This window comes from Pongo abelii, chromosome 3 (genome assembly GCF_028885655.2).
Source record: "Pongo abelii isolate AG06213 chromosome 3, NHGRI_mPonAbe1-v2.0_pri, whole genome shotgun sequence".
Taxonomy (NCBI): Eukaryota; Metazoa; Chordata; class Mammalia; order Primates; family Hominidae; genus Pongo; species Pongo abelii.
Window position 1 is genome coordinate 191,563,808 of NC_071988.2, and position 17,051 is coordinate 191,580,858.

A 17,051-nucleotide genomic window follows, 5' to 3' on the forward strand; every position below is an offset into this window, starting at 1 on the left:
AGCAAAAGATAACCAATGTTAACTTTATATAAATCCTCCCACAATGCTTTCCTATGCATACACAAATATCTTTTTAAAATTACACTAAAATGCAGTTTTGAAACATAGGTTTTCCACTGAAAACACCCTAGTGAATGGAAAGGTGGATACATAAGTGATAATGTAAGATTAGAAAATGCTAATGTTAGAATCTAGGTGGTGGGTGCATGGGTGATCACTGTAAAGTTCTTTCAGATTTTCAATATGATAAAAATTTGACAGTAAAATGTTAAAGAATAAATCATGGATATATTCTATGTTGACTTCAATGTCTGCACAGTATTCTGTTTAATGGATATGACATAATTAACCATTACTATTTATAGGCATTTTTGTTATTTTCAATTTTTTTAATTCTAAAGATTATAATCAAGTGAATTAAACAGACTGGTTAACTTAATCTTATATGCAAGCACTATCTTCCACATTCTAGCAAAAGTGATCTTTCATTAAAATCCAAGGGTCATGTCAAATCACTGCACTGCTTAAAACATTCGTTAGCTCCCTGCTGCCTCAAAATGGAAGCCACACTCCTTAACGTGGATTACAAAGCCCTTCATGATCTGGCCTTTTAAATATTTCTCATCTTACCAAATTTCATTCCCCACCTTCCTTAACTGCCCCTATAATTTATGCTTTAGGAACACTGAATTGTTATAGTTCCCCTACTACATTTTGCATACTTCCATGTATGAGTACTTATTTGCATTAAATTCCCATTCGTCTTTCAGAATCCAACTTTGATGTCCTCTCCCCTAGGAAGACCTATCCTGTCACCATCAATGTAGTTGGATCATTACTTTATAACTTACATACATTTTATTGCTTCCAAGGTAACACTTATCACTGTACTATAATTTACTTACTTTTCAAATAATCAGGAAAGTAATGAACACACACATCCATAATATGTAGAATTAACAAAAGGTAACTTTTGGCCATAGTGGTTTGGATTATTTAAGTAAAAGTGTATTACAGATGCAGAGTACCCTTTCTCAATTTTATTGCCTTCTCTTCTTCCCCAGGGGCATTTTCAGTACTCTGAAATTGATGTGTATTCTTCCCGCTCACGGGTTTTTGCTTTTATTTTTATTACGTACATGCACATCTAAATAAAATTGTTTAGAAACACTACATAAACGGTGTAATATTCTCCTTATTCAACTCATCATGTTTGTGGGGCTTATCCATATTGATAGTTGGAATTTAATTCATTCATTTTAGCCGATGTATAAAATTTTATTACATAAACGCAGCCCAATATTCCACCTAAAATGAATATGAAGAGAAGGTATGTGTCTCCTTCTTAAGAATCTATAATGGCCAGGCATAGTGGCTCATGCCTGTAATCCCAGCACTTTGGGAGACCGAGGCAGAGAGATCACCTGAGGTCAGGAGTTTGAGACCAGCCTGGCCAACATGGTGAAACCCTGTCTCTACTAAAAATACAAAAATTAGCTAGGTGTGGTGGCACATGCCTGTAATCCCAGCTACTTGGGAGGGTGAGACAGGAGAATTGCTTGAACCTGGGAGGCGGAGGTTGCAGTGAGCCAAGATCATGCCACTGTACTCCAGCCCGGGCGACAGAGCAAGACTCCATCTCAAAAAAAAAAAAAAAAAAAAGAAGAAGAATCTATAAACTTGGGCCGCTAATGCTAATACTCAATGTGAGAACATGGTAGCCTCTGCCAGGTTGCCACTGGCCACAGCTGTTACACTCCTTCTCTCCTTGTGGAAGAATTTATTAGGAATACTATCAAATCGCTTACACATTTTATTAGCTCTATTTGACTTCTGACTCTGGATAGTATCTAGCTATGGACAAAAAAGCATTAACTTTATCAATGGCTAAAGATATTGATGCTTACCAAACCTGCATCATAACAGTATCAGGAGAGTTAAATAGCTGAGGCTGTCTTTTCAGGACTTATATAATTTCCAGTGAAATAAAACGGAAATGTGTTTTTGACAGTCTTCTTTTTAACTTGTACCTTAATGACTTGATGTCACTTTTGGGTGAGTAAGATAAGATTTTGCTTACCCCTTCCCTTCTTTACTCTCCCTTTTCCCCAACACAGAGAATAAAAGTGTGTAAGTACCATATGCAGATGACATGGCTTTATCATCTCCTAGATGTGGCCTAAAAGATAGCTGTCTGGACAACTATCTGTAAGATAGGTAGGCTGGGTGTGGTGGGTCACACCTGTAATCCTAACACTTTGGGAAGCTGAGGTAGGAGGACAGCTTCAGGCCAGGAGTTTGAGATCAACATGGTGAAATGCCATCTCTACCAAAAAAATACAAAAATGAGTCAGGCATGGTAGCTCACGCCAGTAGTACCAGTTACTCAGGAGGCTGAAGTGGGAGCACTGCTTGAGCCCAGGAGGCGGAGGTTGCAGTGAGTTGAGATCATGCCACTGCACTCCAACCTGGGTGACAGAGCAAGGCCCTGTCTCCATAGGAAAAAAAAAAAAAAAAAAATCCCACCAAAAACCTCCCCAAATCAAAAAGAACAGCTATATATGGGCTCTACTGACTTCCAATAAGAAGGACTGCAAAACAGTTATTCTGAATCAATGAATATGAAATCTATATCTAGTCATTTCATTTAACTCTCATGATTAACAATACAAAACAGCAAGTCAGCCCCATAATTCAATATCCATTTTATAACCAGTTTCTTTAGTAGCTATAGTAGTAAGTTACAATATTTTACGGGCTGTACTAAATTTTTTTTTTTAAGCTACACCTGCTGTAATGGTATGTACTAAGAGTTTTAGCAAAGATTGCCAGGGTAGGCATCTTCAATTGCTTTACATTTTTTCTAGGGTGAAGGAATTAGTCAGGCTTTATGATACAGAACTCTGGGGTTCTCTTTCCCTTTTCATTTGTGTACTAGAGAAAATCTGATATTGCTTCCTGAGTGGTGTATTAACCTAGCCTGATTCTTGGTCCTTTGCAGGGGAAATGGCCTTCTGTGTAGGCGTATATCCTTTTGAAGCCACTCAGTTGTCAAAAGAGGATGTCAATTCTACCTTGTGAATAAGTTGATTGTTACAGTTCTCCACTTAAGGGGCAAGGCAAACTAAAAGCTCTCCAGATACTTGTTGAGCAAAACTGAACCCCAAGCACATTGTTGCTGATTACTTATGAAAAGCTCTATTGAAACAATACTTAAGGAGAACCGCCTGGAGGTGGAATAGTCTGAATATGAATAGAATTGGTTTGATACACTCTACAGAATTACTGAAATGGAATCATCCTCTGGCTTCGTGCCATTAACTTACAGCATGACATATGAGAAACAGCCTCATGAAATCTGAATATTGTAAAAATTACTGAGGATGCTTTTCATTCCATTATAGCACTGTTTTGTAAAATGAAGTCCAAGCTCTCAATAAAATAAGAAATCCACAAGTACCAGAAAATGTTTACCTTTTATATTTTCATTTTGATAAAATTTTTTAATATTTAGAGAAATACAACATCTGTTGTATTTACAGTAATAATTCACAACTGACACAAATTTTCTACCACTAAGACTTGAGTTTTTTTTTACTGGGGTTTATAGACCCTTGGATTCTTGTGCCTGAAAAAAATATTTTTTGCTCCTTAAAGGGATCCAAATGTTATTCAAGTTTGAGGAACACTGTATGATAGTGCCCTCTTTTTAAAGATCATGGGAAAATTGTTCCTTTGGTTTCAATACCAAAAATAGCTGTCCTCTGAGCAACGAAAATGTTTTGTCTCATGAATACTGTGACTCATGTAATTAATGAGGTTTTCTGCTTTGTGAGAAAGACCAGCACCAAATTTGTTTCCTGTTTTTAGAAAATGTGGAAACCTTTTGAACATGAAGTTTGTATTCTTCATTCCTGGCTTCATGTTATACTGCTCGTGTTCATTTGTCCAATTTGTTGACTTCCCCAAACTTTTTTTAAAACTTAATTTTCTCTCTTACTATATACATATATATATTTAAACGCAATCTTAGACTTTTTTGTATGAATATGCAAACAAATTTTGTATGGAATACAAATACATTTTATAAACATTTTTATCGCTAAAATTATGCATCAACATTTAAAACCCTCAATTTTAGTCTATGAATTAAACATTTAAAGTAATAAAATTAATGTTTGGGCAAATAATCTAGAAATAAATTCTTGTTCAAAATTTTACATATTGCTTTTTGTGTCTAAAAGTTTTGCCAGGTGCAGTGGCTCACGCCTGTAATCCCAGCACTTTGGGAGGCCAAGGAGGGGTGAATCATTTGAGGACAGGAGTTCGAGGCCAGCCTGGCCAACATGGTGAGACCCCTATCTCTACTAAAAATACAAAAATTGGCCAGGCGTGATAGCACCTGTAGGCCAAGCTACTCAGGAGGCAGGAGATTCACTTGAACCCAGAAGGCAGAGGTTGCAGTGAGCCGAGACTGTGCCACTGCACTCCAGCCTGGACAACAGAGCAAGACTCCATCTCACACACACAAAAAACATTTAATACTACATCCTTGATAAGAACTATTCTAGGGCCAGGCACAGTGGCTCACATTTGTAATCCCAGCACTTTGGGAGGCTGAGGTGGGTGGATCATCTGAGGTCGGGAGTTCAAGACCAGCCTGGCCAACATGGTGAAACCCTGTCTCTACTAAAAATACAAAAATTAGTCAGGTGTGGTGGTGCACACCTATAATCCCAGCTACTTGGGAAGCTGAGGCAGAGAATCACTTGAACCCAGGGGGTGGAGGTTGCAATGAGCCGAGATCACGGCACTGCAGTCTAGCCTGGGCAACAAGACTCTGTCTCAAAAAAACAAAAAAATGAATTATTCTAATTTATAATCTTATTTTTTATTTTTTTTTGAGACAGGGTCTGGCTCTGTCACCAAGGCTGAGTGCAGTAGCACAATCACAGCTCACTGCAGCTTCAAACTCCTGGGCTCAAGCAATCCTCCCACCTCAGTCCCCTGAGTAGCTGGGACTACAGGTGCCCACCACTATGCCTGGCTAATTAAAAATTTTTGTGTGTGTAGAGATAGGGTTTCACTATGTTGTCTAGGCTGGTCTCAAACTCCTGGCCTCAAGCCATCCTCCCACTTAAGCCTCCCAAGTAGCTGGAATCACAGGCATGAGCCATGGCACCTGGCTAGGATTATTCTAATTGCTAGAGCTGTCCAAAAATCTATCTAGTAAGATTTTTAAAAATCTCATTCAAAGGTTACTTGTAAATTAAATTAAAAATATGGACTTAAAGGACTTAAGTCAGTAAAAGTATATGACAGATCAGTAAAAGTACATGAGAAAGTTAATTTTATTGTTGCTTAAAAGTTATATAGTTCCCAAGTAGATTTCACAAAATGGATGTGATGTAAGCTGATTCATATACATGTATCATCTTGTTTTTCTCACATTTACTGAAAATTATACAGACATGTGAGGAAATCTTACCTTCTTGGTAGGCTCCATCTGCCATGACTAAATGAAGAATCTTGGCATAAAGATGCTGATGTTCATTTCCCAAAATATTTTGAACTATTTTTGAACAAATTTCAATATTTTCATCTTCATCTTCATGAATAGCCTATACCAAATTCCAAATATAAATTAGTATTTGAATAACTTTCTCTAATTGTAGACTTCACTTTTTATTTATAATAAATTTAATGACCAATACAGATTATCAACATTTCTTTAACCTTCAAACATAGCACATTTTAAGTGTTTTAATTGACTTTTCACTTACTTTTATTTTCTCATAAACCTCAAAGAATTTTTCAAAGCCCATTTCCTGCTCCAGATGAAGTCTCAGTTCCTCTAAATGGTTAAAGACACTATCGCATTCACATTCACTAGCAGTTTCACCATCACTGTTATCTAAAAACCAAAATTAAAATAGAGATTTGATTTAAAAAGACTGAATAAAATAACTCATACCCTAATAGACTAAAATTCCATGACAAATGAATAATGCCATTGAAATAGACTACTTCTACTTTTATTATAAACAGTTTTTGTCATTTTAGTATTTGTCCTTTATTTGGTAAAAAAAAATGTATAAATCTGTCTAAACAAGAATGTTACTTTTCCTTTATAGATATAAAACATAAATCAGGTTGGAATCAAAACACTCCTAGAGATGTTACTTAAATGAAAAAAAAAAAGTGGAAAAAGCACACCTCCATGTTTTGCTTTGAAGCAGCTAACCCTAACTAGTGTTTTCAAAAGTTGGTAATAAACACGGTAAATACCATGGAAAAGCCTGCAGAAGGTAGACAACCTAAGACACACATCATTACATTTCAGGAAAGCACCTAGAAAGTATAAATGGCCAATATGTTTTGTCATGTACATGCTCAACATACTTTGAAAAAAAATTACTTAGTCTTTTCACTTTAGCTTTTCTTCCTAAATTAATATAATATAGTTATTGAAACAGACACACTTTCTATGCATCTTAGGGGTAATATTATGAAAGAGAAAGTTTACAAATTTACGAAAAGAGTTTTTAGTACTTTAAAAACTGCTTTCAGTGTTAACCCTGCTGATTAATATATGCAGAAGCTCTTTCTAAAATATAGAATGCCAAGAAAACAACGTTATTATCTTTATTACTGGAAAAATCAGTCAATAAATGGAGATTAGAATAAAAATGGTTCAAAAAAGCATTGACATAATAGGAAAGAAATAAAAAATTTAATAAAAAAATGGAAAATCACACATTTGTATGAAAAGAAAAAGAATGAAAAAAGGGGAGAGACCCAGAGGCATGCTTCAGTTGTATTTAAAGTTGGAAATGGTTCATAGCAGAGATTAGAAAAATATACTCTACTTGAAATATTTGTAAACTGAAAAAGAAAAAGGTCCAAAACTCTGATCATGCACCTGAGTGCCATTCTTCGTTCAGGGCACTTTCACTGCTGGGATTGTCATCTTCATCTGCCACATCTGTCCCATTTGCAGTTGGCTCCACATCACTGTTCTTTAAGACTGACTCTTCTTCACTATATTCTTCACCAGGTTGTTCCCTAAGTAACTGTTCCATCGAGGCCTGCAGCTCTTGTAAATCTGTGTCAGTTTCTTCAAACACACTGAAATTTAAAAAGTATAACTAAAAGTTTCAAACATACTGAAATTTACCAAGTTAAACAACTAAAACTACCTCATACTGAAATTTTACTTCTACTCAATATGTAGGCACTTCTTAAAAAATCCTAATAGTAGACAACAAAAAATCTGGAAAAAGCCTACATTGTTTTTCACCAGTAAGTTGAGGATGAATACAACTGATAAATATATCACACAACACATATTCTGGAATATATAAGCCAGAAGATGATTTGTTTAAAATGATCCCAACTTGCCAAAGAGAATCACATAACTATCAATGTTACTCATTGCTTAAATTCTGAAACAATGTTTTGATATTTTAACAGGCCAGACTATAGAAGTTTCTCTAAAACAAATAATAGTAAATTATTTTCTCTTTTATGGAATTTTGTAATTTTCAAAATATCCACGTGGCTAATAGCTAGACACTATACAAAAGGCTTTCCATATACATGCCCATTGGGCGTTTGAACTTTTAGAAATAGAAATACTTGGGAAATTTTATATTCATGTTAACAGGATGACCCAGTGATAAAATGGTCACCAGAAATCTTATCTTTAGATGCTTATTCTTAAAAATGTTCTAAAATACATAATAAATAGATTTTCTGTATAACTAGCCTATACCAACCATCATAATTCTTCACTGGAGAATTTTGTTTCCAAAGTATTGGTCAGAATATTAATTCTATTTTCATGGGATTATAGATGCTGGAATGAAATAACTTATATAAATATATAAATAATACCTTACATTTATACAGAACTTTTGTTTTTTAAACAGTTTTATCCTATTACTCAAATTTTATCCACAAAAAATCACGTTAGAGACATGAAAACTATGAACCAAAATGTTTAAATGACTTGGTCAAGGCCACATAGTCAGTAAATGACAGAGCACTGAAATCTAGGTCTTTGACCACTTCTGTAATATCCGAGAAACATACTCAGAAAATTTTTTTTCCTCTTATGATTTGCTTCTTTCTCCTAACATGGACTGTAAATGGAAAAGTTTGTGGACTAAAGGAGTTAACTGATGTTTTACATGTTTGAAGACTTCTAAAAGAGATTATGTACCTAAGCCGAGGATTTCATCTATCAGGAAGGCAATGCTTAACAGGACACAAGGGCTAATTAAGGCCTTTCTAAAAGTTTAGACTCAAATCAAATATTTACTGAAGAACTAAAATATAAACACTATTGTGTAAGACTGTCAATATAAATTCCATTAATAGAAAGAGTAAATAATCTTTTTATGTAGAAATATCTTTATTTTGTACTTATACATACAAACTCCTATAATTTGACTTGTAGGAGCTATAGAAAAGCAAAGCATCTAATTAGAATGAGAAAATAGTGTCTAACTTCTTGAATCATCCCACTAGTAGCATTTAACTTAATATATAATTACAAGACTAATTTAGCCTGGGTGCAGTGGCTCATGCCTGTAATCCTAGCCCTTTGGGAGGCTGAGGCAAGAGGACTGCTTGAGGCCAGGAGTTTGAGACCAGCCTGGGCAACATAGCGAGACCTCTCTAGAAAAAAATTGCAAAAAACTTAGCTAGGCGTGGTGGCATGAGCCTGTATTCCTAGCTACTAGGGAGTCTGAGGCAGGAGGACTGCTTGAGTCCAGGAGTCCAAGGCTGCTGTGAGCTATGATTGCAGCACTGTACTGTAGCCAGGGTGACAGAGTGAGACCTTATCTCCCAAAAAAAATTTTATTATAAAAAAAAGATCAACGTAGCATGCACACCTGCTATGTACCATTACTACAATGAGTAAATATTGACCTGTTCATAAAATCATCTAGTGGCTGGCCTAGAGGAATTAGTGCCCTCTGCAGATGGTATTCAATTGAGGCAGCTAAGCTTGCCACTGTAAGAAAGTATGAGAAGATTAAGATCTTTTACTAAATGAGCACCAAAAAACTTTAAGGTACTTAAAAAAATCTGGTCTTGAATTCAGTTTTTAGTTGGCTTTCTTATAAAACCTTGACTAAAGTTTAGACCAAAAAATAATAATAATAATAATTTTCCAAAGACAAACATCAAGTGAAATATCCCTATAACAATATGAAATAACGTACTTTAAAAACAACTTGGTTTTCAAATTTTTCAATTAATACTAAAGGCTTCTAACTTAAGTTTTAAAATAAAATTCTGTCATCAATTGTTCATTAAAAGAACACATGCATAACACAAACTTAGCAGCTTAGAAGAGAGAAAAAAATAAAAGAACACAAGCCACAAGTAACCTGTAGTTCATTCAGATAAAAAGAAATGATTTCATAAATTTTTCGGGAAAAAAAATTGTAGTTAGCAGTTTATCAGCAATAGAAATCCTGACTGTTGTTATGTTCTCCAATAGGATTAATAAGAACACATATTTCAGTGTTTAACGACCACAGTCAAGCAGAAGAAACAAAAGTAAAAAGGTAACTTTTCTTCTAGATTGTAAGGTCATTAGTAAAAATCTACAGAACTCTAGGAAAAATGAAAAAGGCAATCTTTTAAAAATGAAGTTTCACCAGAAACTTAAGAAGCAAGGGCAAGGCTTAAAAAAGAACCAAAAACCAGAAAATAAAATGTGCCAGCTGCATCGATCCTACGTAACTCATTACAGAAGAAAACATTATGAGAGTGATATAATACTTTCAATCAGATCAAAATACAAGTTCTTCCCAAAGGTAAAAGTAAAAAGCAGAAACAAGTTCAAAGAAATTACAAAATAAATTATAAAATTTCTAATATTTTATAACTTTTTCTCCAGGTGATTTGAACACACTGTACCTTCTCACCTTACTCTAGGAAACTCTGGTTTTATTACCCCAAAAAGTGTGTAACATTTGTCTGAGGGGGTTGAGAGGGCTGACCAACACTGAACAAGGTAAAGGAAGGTTCTTTTTTTTTTTTTTTAATGGAAAAAAAATTTTTTTTTATTTTAAGTTTTAGGGTACATGTGCACAATCTAAGGGGCTATCACTCCTCACAGCTCTCAGAGGTATTGCTTGTTAAATTTCTCTCCTAGATTCAGGATTCCCCATGAATCACAAAGAAAGCAATTTTGTGAAAACAATCCAATTACATGCATAAAACATGTGTGCACTGACACATGTGCACACACACACACGAACAAAAGTGGTCTACCTGCTAACTCCCCATTGCCATGGCTTTGAAATCATACATGGCAGGAGGTAGATGTGGAGCTTTCTGGTCATTCTCCTGGGAAACGGTAGAGCACAGTCATGAATTGCTTAACAACAGGAAGCATTCTGAGAAATGCATTGGTATAGCCAATTTCATCGTTGTGCTAACATCATAGAATGTGCTTACACAAACCTAGTCAGTATGGCTAACTACATACCTAGGCTATATAGTAGAGCCTGTTACTTCTAAGCTACAAACCTGTACAGCATATGACTGTACTCAATACTGGAAGCAACTGTAACACAATGCTATCTGTCTATTCTAAATATATCTAAACATAGAAAAGGTACAGGGAGAACATTGTATAAAAGATAAAAAATGGTAAACTTTACAGGGTACTTATCATAGGACATTACTATACACTACTACAGACTTTATAAACACAGTATGCGCTTAGGCTACACTAAATTTATCAATTTATTTTTCTGCAATAATAAATTAACTTGGCCAGTCCCAGACCTGTAATCCTAGCTATTTGGGAGAGTGAGGTGGGAAGATTGCTTGAGTCCAGGAGTTGGAGGCTGCAGTGAGCTATCATCATGCCAGGGCACTCCAGCTTATTTATTTTTCATTTTTGAGACAGGGTCTCACTCTATTGCTCAGGCTGGAGTGCAGTGGCATGATCATGGCTCACTGCTGCCTCAAATTCTTGGGCTCAAGTGATTTTTCCACCTCAGCCTCCTGAGTAGCTGAGACTACCTACAAGGCATGTGGAAACAAACCTGGCCATTTAAAAAAATTTTTTTGGCTAGGCGTGGTAGCTCATGCCTGTAATCCTAGCACTTTGGGAGCCCGAGGTCGGCAGATCGCTTGAGGTCAGGAGTTTGAGACCAGCCTGACCGACATGGTGAAACCCCATCTCTACCAAAAATACAAAAATTAGCCAGGTGTGGTGGCAAGTAATCTCAGCTACTCAGGAGGCTGAGGAGGAGAATCGCTTGAACTTGGGAGGCAGAGGTCGCAGTGAGCCAAGATCATGCCACTGCACTCCAGCCTGGGTGACAGAGCAACAGTCCATCTCAAAAGAAAAAATAAATTTTTTTGTAGAGATGGTGTCTCACTATGTTGCCCAGGCTGGTCTCAAACTACTGGGTTCAAGCATTCCTCCTGCCTTGGCCTCCCAATGTGGTGGGATTGTAGGTGTGAGCCACTGTGTCCAGCCTGCACTCCAGCTAGGTGATAGAGTGACACCCTGTCTCTTAAAATAGATAAAAACAATACACAGAAGACATAAAAGCAGAGGTGAATGATTAAAAAAAAAGAGCTAGGTAAGTTATCCCCTCTTTTTTACATGTAAATTCAGAAACTCTTTTAATGCTGTTTACTAATGACATCATACTTACATGTCTTCAGAATCAGAAGGTCCTTCTTTAATGTTTTCATCTTCAATTTCATCTATTTCAAGATTGTCTTGACGAACATCTCCTACGGTGGGAACATCCATAAGGGTTCTGAACAGCTTTGAGAGATCTGGAAGTGAACATGTCCTTAACAACTAAAATAAAAATCAACAAATTTCTTATTAGGAGAAAGATAATTAAAACATAAAAATGGGAGAAAACTAGAACTAATCACAATTTTGTTACATACCTACATATATACATAAATATAAATATAAATACATATATAAAAATATTTTTAGAGCTAGAGGATCCAAAGGTGACTTGCATAAAGCTAGAACCTAATTATCTTGAATTTCAGCTCAGTCTTTTTTCACAGGAAACTAAACTTGTGAGTTATGTTTGGGTTTTAGCACAGGAATTCCCTGATACCACCTTTGAAAACTGGGAGAAGTGTTTATTTAGGTATAAACATGGAATGGACTTGGAAATCTGTCAGGAATCAGGCAGTGCTAGAAACTACCTGTTTTCTCCTTCTCACTCACGACCCATTTGTTCCGCTTTCATGGTATTTCTGCTAAGTGTTCCTCTCATCTTCTTGTGGTCAACTTGCCCCATACAGTCTCGCCCAAGTGCTGCAGCATGTTAGTCTGAAGTTTGGCTAAGCGCCACCACATGTAATTGATGGCCCCTTGTATCACTCAATTGTAGGAACTGCTGATTAGCCACATACTGGTGAAATAAGGGGCCTCAAATCAGTGCAGAGAGAAGCCTATCAGTGCTTCCCTGACCATGGGACTGTGAGTGGAACCTTTCTCACTAGAACAGAAGGCAGGAAGGACAAGCACTTTGATGTCAACGCTGAGCATAATTTGTAGGAATAGTAAGAAGAAACTCAGCCAACTGAGTTCAGGAAAGAAAAAAAGCACAGTTGAGGTGTTGAAAATGTGAATCTGTACTGGATAAGGGATAATAGAAATAGCCTCTGTCCAACAACCTTTCAACAATTAGAATGTGATAGATAGACAGGGCTACGAAACAACTAACTACATACATAACTCTCACAGCTGGGTTAACCCTAAAGGAATCTGTGAGATTTGAAACATGACTACTAAGGCACTGATAAGAACTCTTCACCAGATGGGAGCCTGTGAGGAAAACACAATGTTTAGCATATTAATGAAAATTTATATACTTGGCCAATTTTATTGGTACAATCTGTTTTTGAGAATAATGAAAAAGATTTCCATTATTTGAACATAATTTAAATGTTCTCACACTCAAGGGAAAAACTGTTATGAACTACAAGTTGGTAAAAGTACACTGCTTGTTAAATCACTTAGTGATGGTACTGGAAGTATTTCTTCTGCTGAATTTCCCACTGTCTGTAGAATTCACACTTTCCTTGTTTATTATTTTAATGGTTTGGACCACGTATATTATAAACTACCAATATGTACCAGAAATGGTTTCCTTAGGTACCTGCTAATCAATAAACAGCACATATGCATTATATACTTAAATTTGGGGTTACTACATAAAATAATGCAATATTTTTTAGGCTGAGATACATTCTGGCCCTGGTAAAATAAACTCAATTCTAGTTTACTCCTTTTGCTAACCAAAAGAAATTTCAAGTGGTCATGTAATTTGACAACTTACCTCCTGGAACAGGTTTATACCAACCCACTAATCTGACAACTATCAACTGGATAAGCCCTTCATGTTCACAGTACTCCTTGATAGACTAATAAGTCCCCCCACCTACTCCCCCATGGCTTTGGAGGCTTTTTTCCCTATAGATTTATTTATTTTCATTTTTCCTTTTCATCTTTTAAACAATACAAATGATTTTTTTTATTTCAATAGTTTTTGGGGTAAAGGTGATTTTCGGTTACATGGATACGTTCTTCAGTGGTGATTTCTGATATTGGTGCACACAACACCCGAGCAGTGTACACTGTACCCAATGTGCAGTCTTTTATCCCTCATCTACCTCTCACCCTTCCCCCCTCGAGTCCCCAAAGTCCATTATATCACTCTTATGCCTTTGTGTCTTCAAAGCTTAGTTCCCACTTATCAATGAGAACATACACTATTTGGTTTTCTATTTCTGAGTTATTTCACTTAGAATAATGGCCTCCGGCTCCATCCAAGTTGCTGCAAAAGACATTATTTCATTCCGTTTTATGGCTGAGTAGTCTTCCAAGGTACGTATATTCCACATTTTCTTTATTCACTCGTTGGTTGATGGGCAGTTAGGTCGTTTCCATATCTTTGCAATTGCAAATTGTGCTGCTACAAACATGCGTGTGTGTGTGTGTGTCTTTTTCATATAATGACTTCTTTTCCTTTGGGTAGATACCCAGTGGTGGGATTGCTGGATCGAATGGTAGTTCTACCTTTAGCTCTTTAAGGAAACTCCATACTGTGTTCCATAGCGGTTGTACTAATTTACATTCCCACTAGCAGTGTAAAAGTGTTCCCTTTTCACCACATCCAAGCCAACATCTATTGTTTTACTTATTGTTTTTCTTTTTTTTGAGATGAAGTCTTGCTCTGTCACCCAGGCTGGAGTGCAGTGGCGTGATCTCGGCTCACTGCAAGCTCCGCCTCCTGGGTTCACGCCATTCTCCTGCCTCAGCCTCCTGAGTAGCTGGGACTACAGGCGCCCGCCACCACGCCCAGCTAATTTTTTGTATTTTTAGTAGAGACGGGGTTTCACCATGTTAGCCAGGATGGTCTCGATCTCCTGACCTTGTGATCCGCCTGTCTCGGCCTCCCAAAGTGCTGGGATTACAGGCGTGAGCCACTGCGCCCGGCCACTTACTGTTTTTGGACTTCTTAATTATGGCCATTCTTGGCCGGGTGCAGTGGCTCACTCACACCTGCAATCCCAGCACTTTGGGAGGCCGAGGCAGACGGATCACTTGAGGTCAGGAGTTTGAGACTAGCCTGGCTAACATGGTGAAACTCTGTCTCTATTAAAAACACAAAAATCTGCCAGGTGTGGTGGCATGCACCTGTAATCCCAGCTACTTGGGAGGCTGAGGCAGAAGAATTGCTTAAACCTAGGAGGTGGAGGTTGTAGTGAGCCGAGATCACACCACTGCACTCCAGCCTGGGCGACAGAGCGAGACTTTGTCTCAAAAAATACAGAAAAGAAAAAATTTTACGGCCATTCTTGCAGGTGTAAGGTGGTATCTCATTGTGGCTTTAATATGCATTTCCCTGATGATTAGTGATGTTAAGCAGTTTTTCATATGTTTGTTGTTTATATTCTTTTCAGAAATGTCTATTAATGCCCTTTGCTCACTTTTTGATGGGATTGTTTTTTTCTTATTTGTTTGAGTTCCTTGTAGACTCTGCATACTAGACTGGTAAGTTTGAAACAGGTTATTCATCCTTGGTCAAGAGAATTTTATAAAAGAACACTTTCAGTTCTATAATTCTGATTCTACTATTCTATGTTGTTTAAACAATATTCTATAGTTTTAACATCCACAAAAAGAACTCTTTCTGAAAATAACAGCTCATCTATAACACACTGGCCGAGATCTTCATGTATAGTATTTTCTTTTTTCAAGATTGTTACATGATAATTTACACATCTAGCATTTGGTATCATTATAAGTTCAAATAAGAGTACCAAATTTTGGGAAACCTTAAAATGTTTCCTTCAGTTTTATTGCTGGTTAGTTCTATTTTTTTTCAGAGATGTAGAGAAACATATAACATAGTGAATGAATTCAGTATTACTTGCATTAACAGAACTTCAACTAAAAAATTCTACTCATAGTAATTCTAATACACTCTTTGAACTTCAGTATTTTTCATATAAAATTAGAAGTAGTAGTATTCTAGTTACACTACCAAATGGCTTATGATGGGCACATTCGTTTAGCCTGTTTACTGCAATTAAATGCTGCTGCTGCTGCTCTCTAAGAATAACCACTGTGAATATCTGCTTACTTCAACCAATACATCAGGTTCAAAATGGATTTAAAACATTAATTTAAAAATTAGGAACACTTCCCAAAGACAAAAATTATGGACATTATCTAATAATGGAATACTTTAACAAATCAAAAGACATCTAAGGTACATGTGCTATTTATGTGAATTATAGGTTAATCATTTTTTGCCACTTTGCATTTGCTTTAACAAGAAATTCTCAAGTTTTCATAAAGGAGATCAGTTTTTTGTCCCACTCCCTATCCACAGAACACATCTGATCTCTCTCCATCCCTTATTGACTATCCCCTAAAGTGAAGAAACACGAGCTGATTGAAGGCAAATTTGCAAGAGGGCACCGACAATATAGTGTGTGTCCTTCCTGTTCTCTTTCTCAGATCTGCCTGCCACAGTGTGTGCGTGCGTATCCTGTTTCCCTTCTGTTGCCTTGTAGTGAGCACAAATAGCTCAGGCCTACGCCTGCTTTCTAGGGACAAGATAGGTCTCACTCTCAGTCTTCCTGCTACTGGAGCTTGATGGATATAAAGCTCTTATTGTGGGTTAAGAAAGTTTGTTCTTCAGATTCCAAGGACTAGTCACTGGAGGAAAATATTGAGAGGCATGATTTTAGGCCAAACCTAAGCCACATTTTCCAGTAGAGCTTTATCAAAAATAAAACTGATGTTATGATCTTTATCTGACTCTATTTTTTTTTTTTTTTTTTTAGTCCTCAGTGGTCATGACTGACATTTTTATTTTTTATTTTTGAGATGGTGTCTCGCTCTTGCTGCCCAGGCTGGAGTGCAATGATACAATCTCGGCTCACTGCAGCCTCTGCCTCCTGGGTTCAAGCGACTTTCCTGCCTCAGCCTCCAGAGTAGCTGGGATTACAGGCATGTGTCGCCACACTTGGCTAATTTTGTATTTTTAGTAGAGATGGGGTTTCACCATGTTGGCTAGGCTGGTCTCAAACTCCTGACCTCAGGTGATCCACCTGCCTCGGCCTCCCACAGTGCTGGGATTACAGGCGTGAGCCACTGTGCACCGCCATGACTGACTTTTATGTCATTTTAACTGGCTGCAAATGAAGTGGAGTTAGCAGGTAATTCTCTATCTCAACCTACTTCAGATTTCATGGGATTATAAATTAATCAAATCTTGAAAATGTTACTATTTTTAAAAATTCCATTGGAAAAATATATTGATAATTTCCCTTTATAAAATCACAACAAATGCAAAGTTTTGATATGAATCTTTACAAATCTATGTTGGCCTACAGACCATTCACTGCATTATGAAGGCATGTATCCCAGCCAGGAGTAGCCTCTGAGGAATACCTTCATACCTGACTAGCAGGCTCCAGATAAGGAGGAGAAATGGGGCTCATGTATACAAACTTTCTTC

The 17,051-nt window shown here is 36.8% G+C and overlaps 1 protein-coding gene across 14 annotated transcripts in view; it reads right to left on the reverse strand.

The window, feature by feature from the left end:
• NEK1 (NIMA related kinase 1) overlaps nt 1-17,051 on the reverse strand; it is a 223,970-nt gene that overhangs the window by 1,451 nt on the left and 205,468 nt on the right. For all 14 annotated transcript variants that reach the window (XM_063723724.1, XM_024245861.3, XM_054554703.2 and 11 more), the window contains 4 exons: nt 11,697-11,848; nt 6,923-7,128; nt 5,784-5,914; nt 5,489-5,621 (listed from right to left, as the gene is read on the reverse strand). In XM_063723724.1, the coding sequence (XP_063579794.1) occupies nt 5,489-5,621; nt 5,784-5,914; nt 6,923-7,128; nt 11,697-11,848 (622 nt within the window). The remainder of the gene's footprint in view (nt 1-5,488; nt 5,622-5,783; nt 5,915-6,922; nt 7,129-11,696; nt 11,849-17,051) is intronic.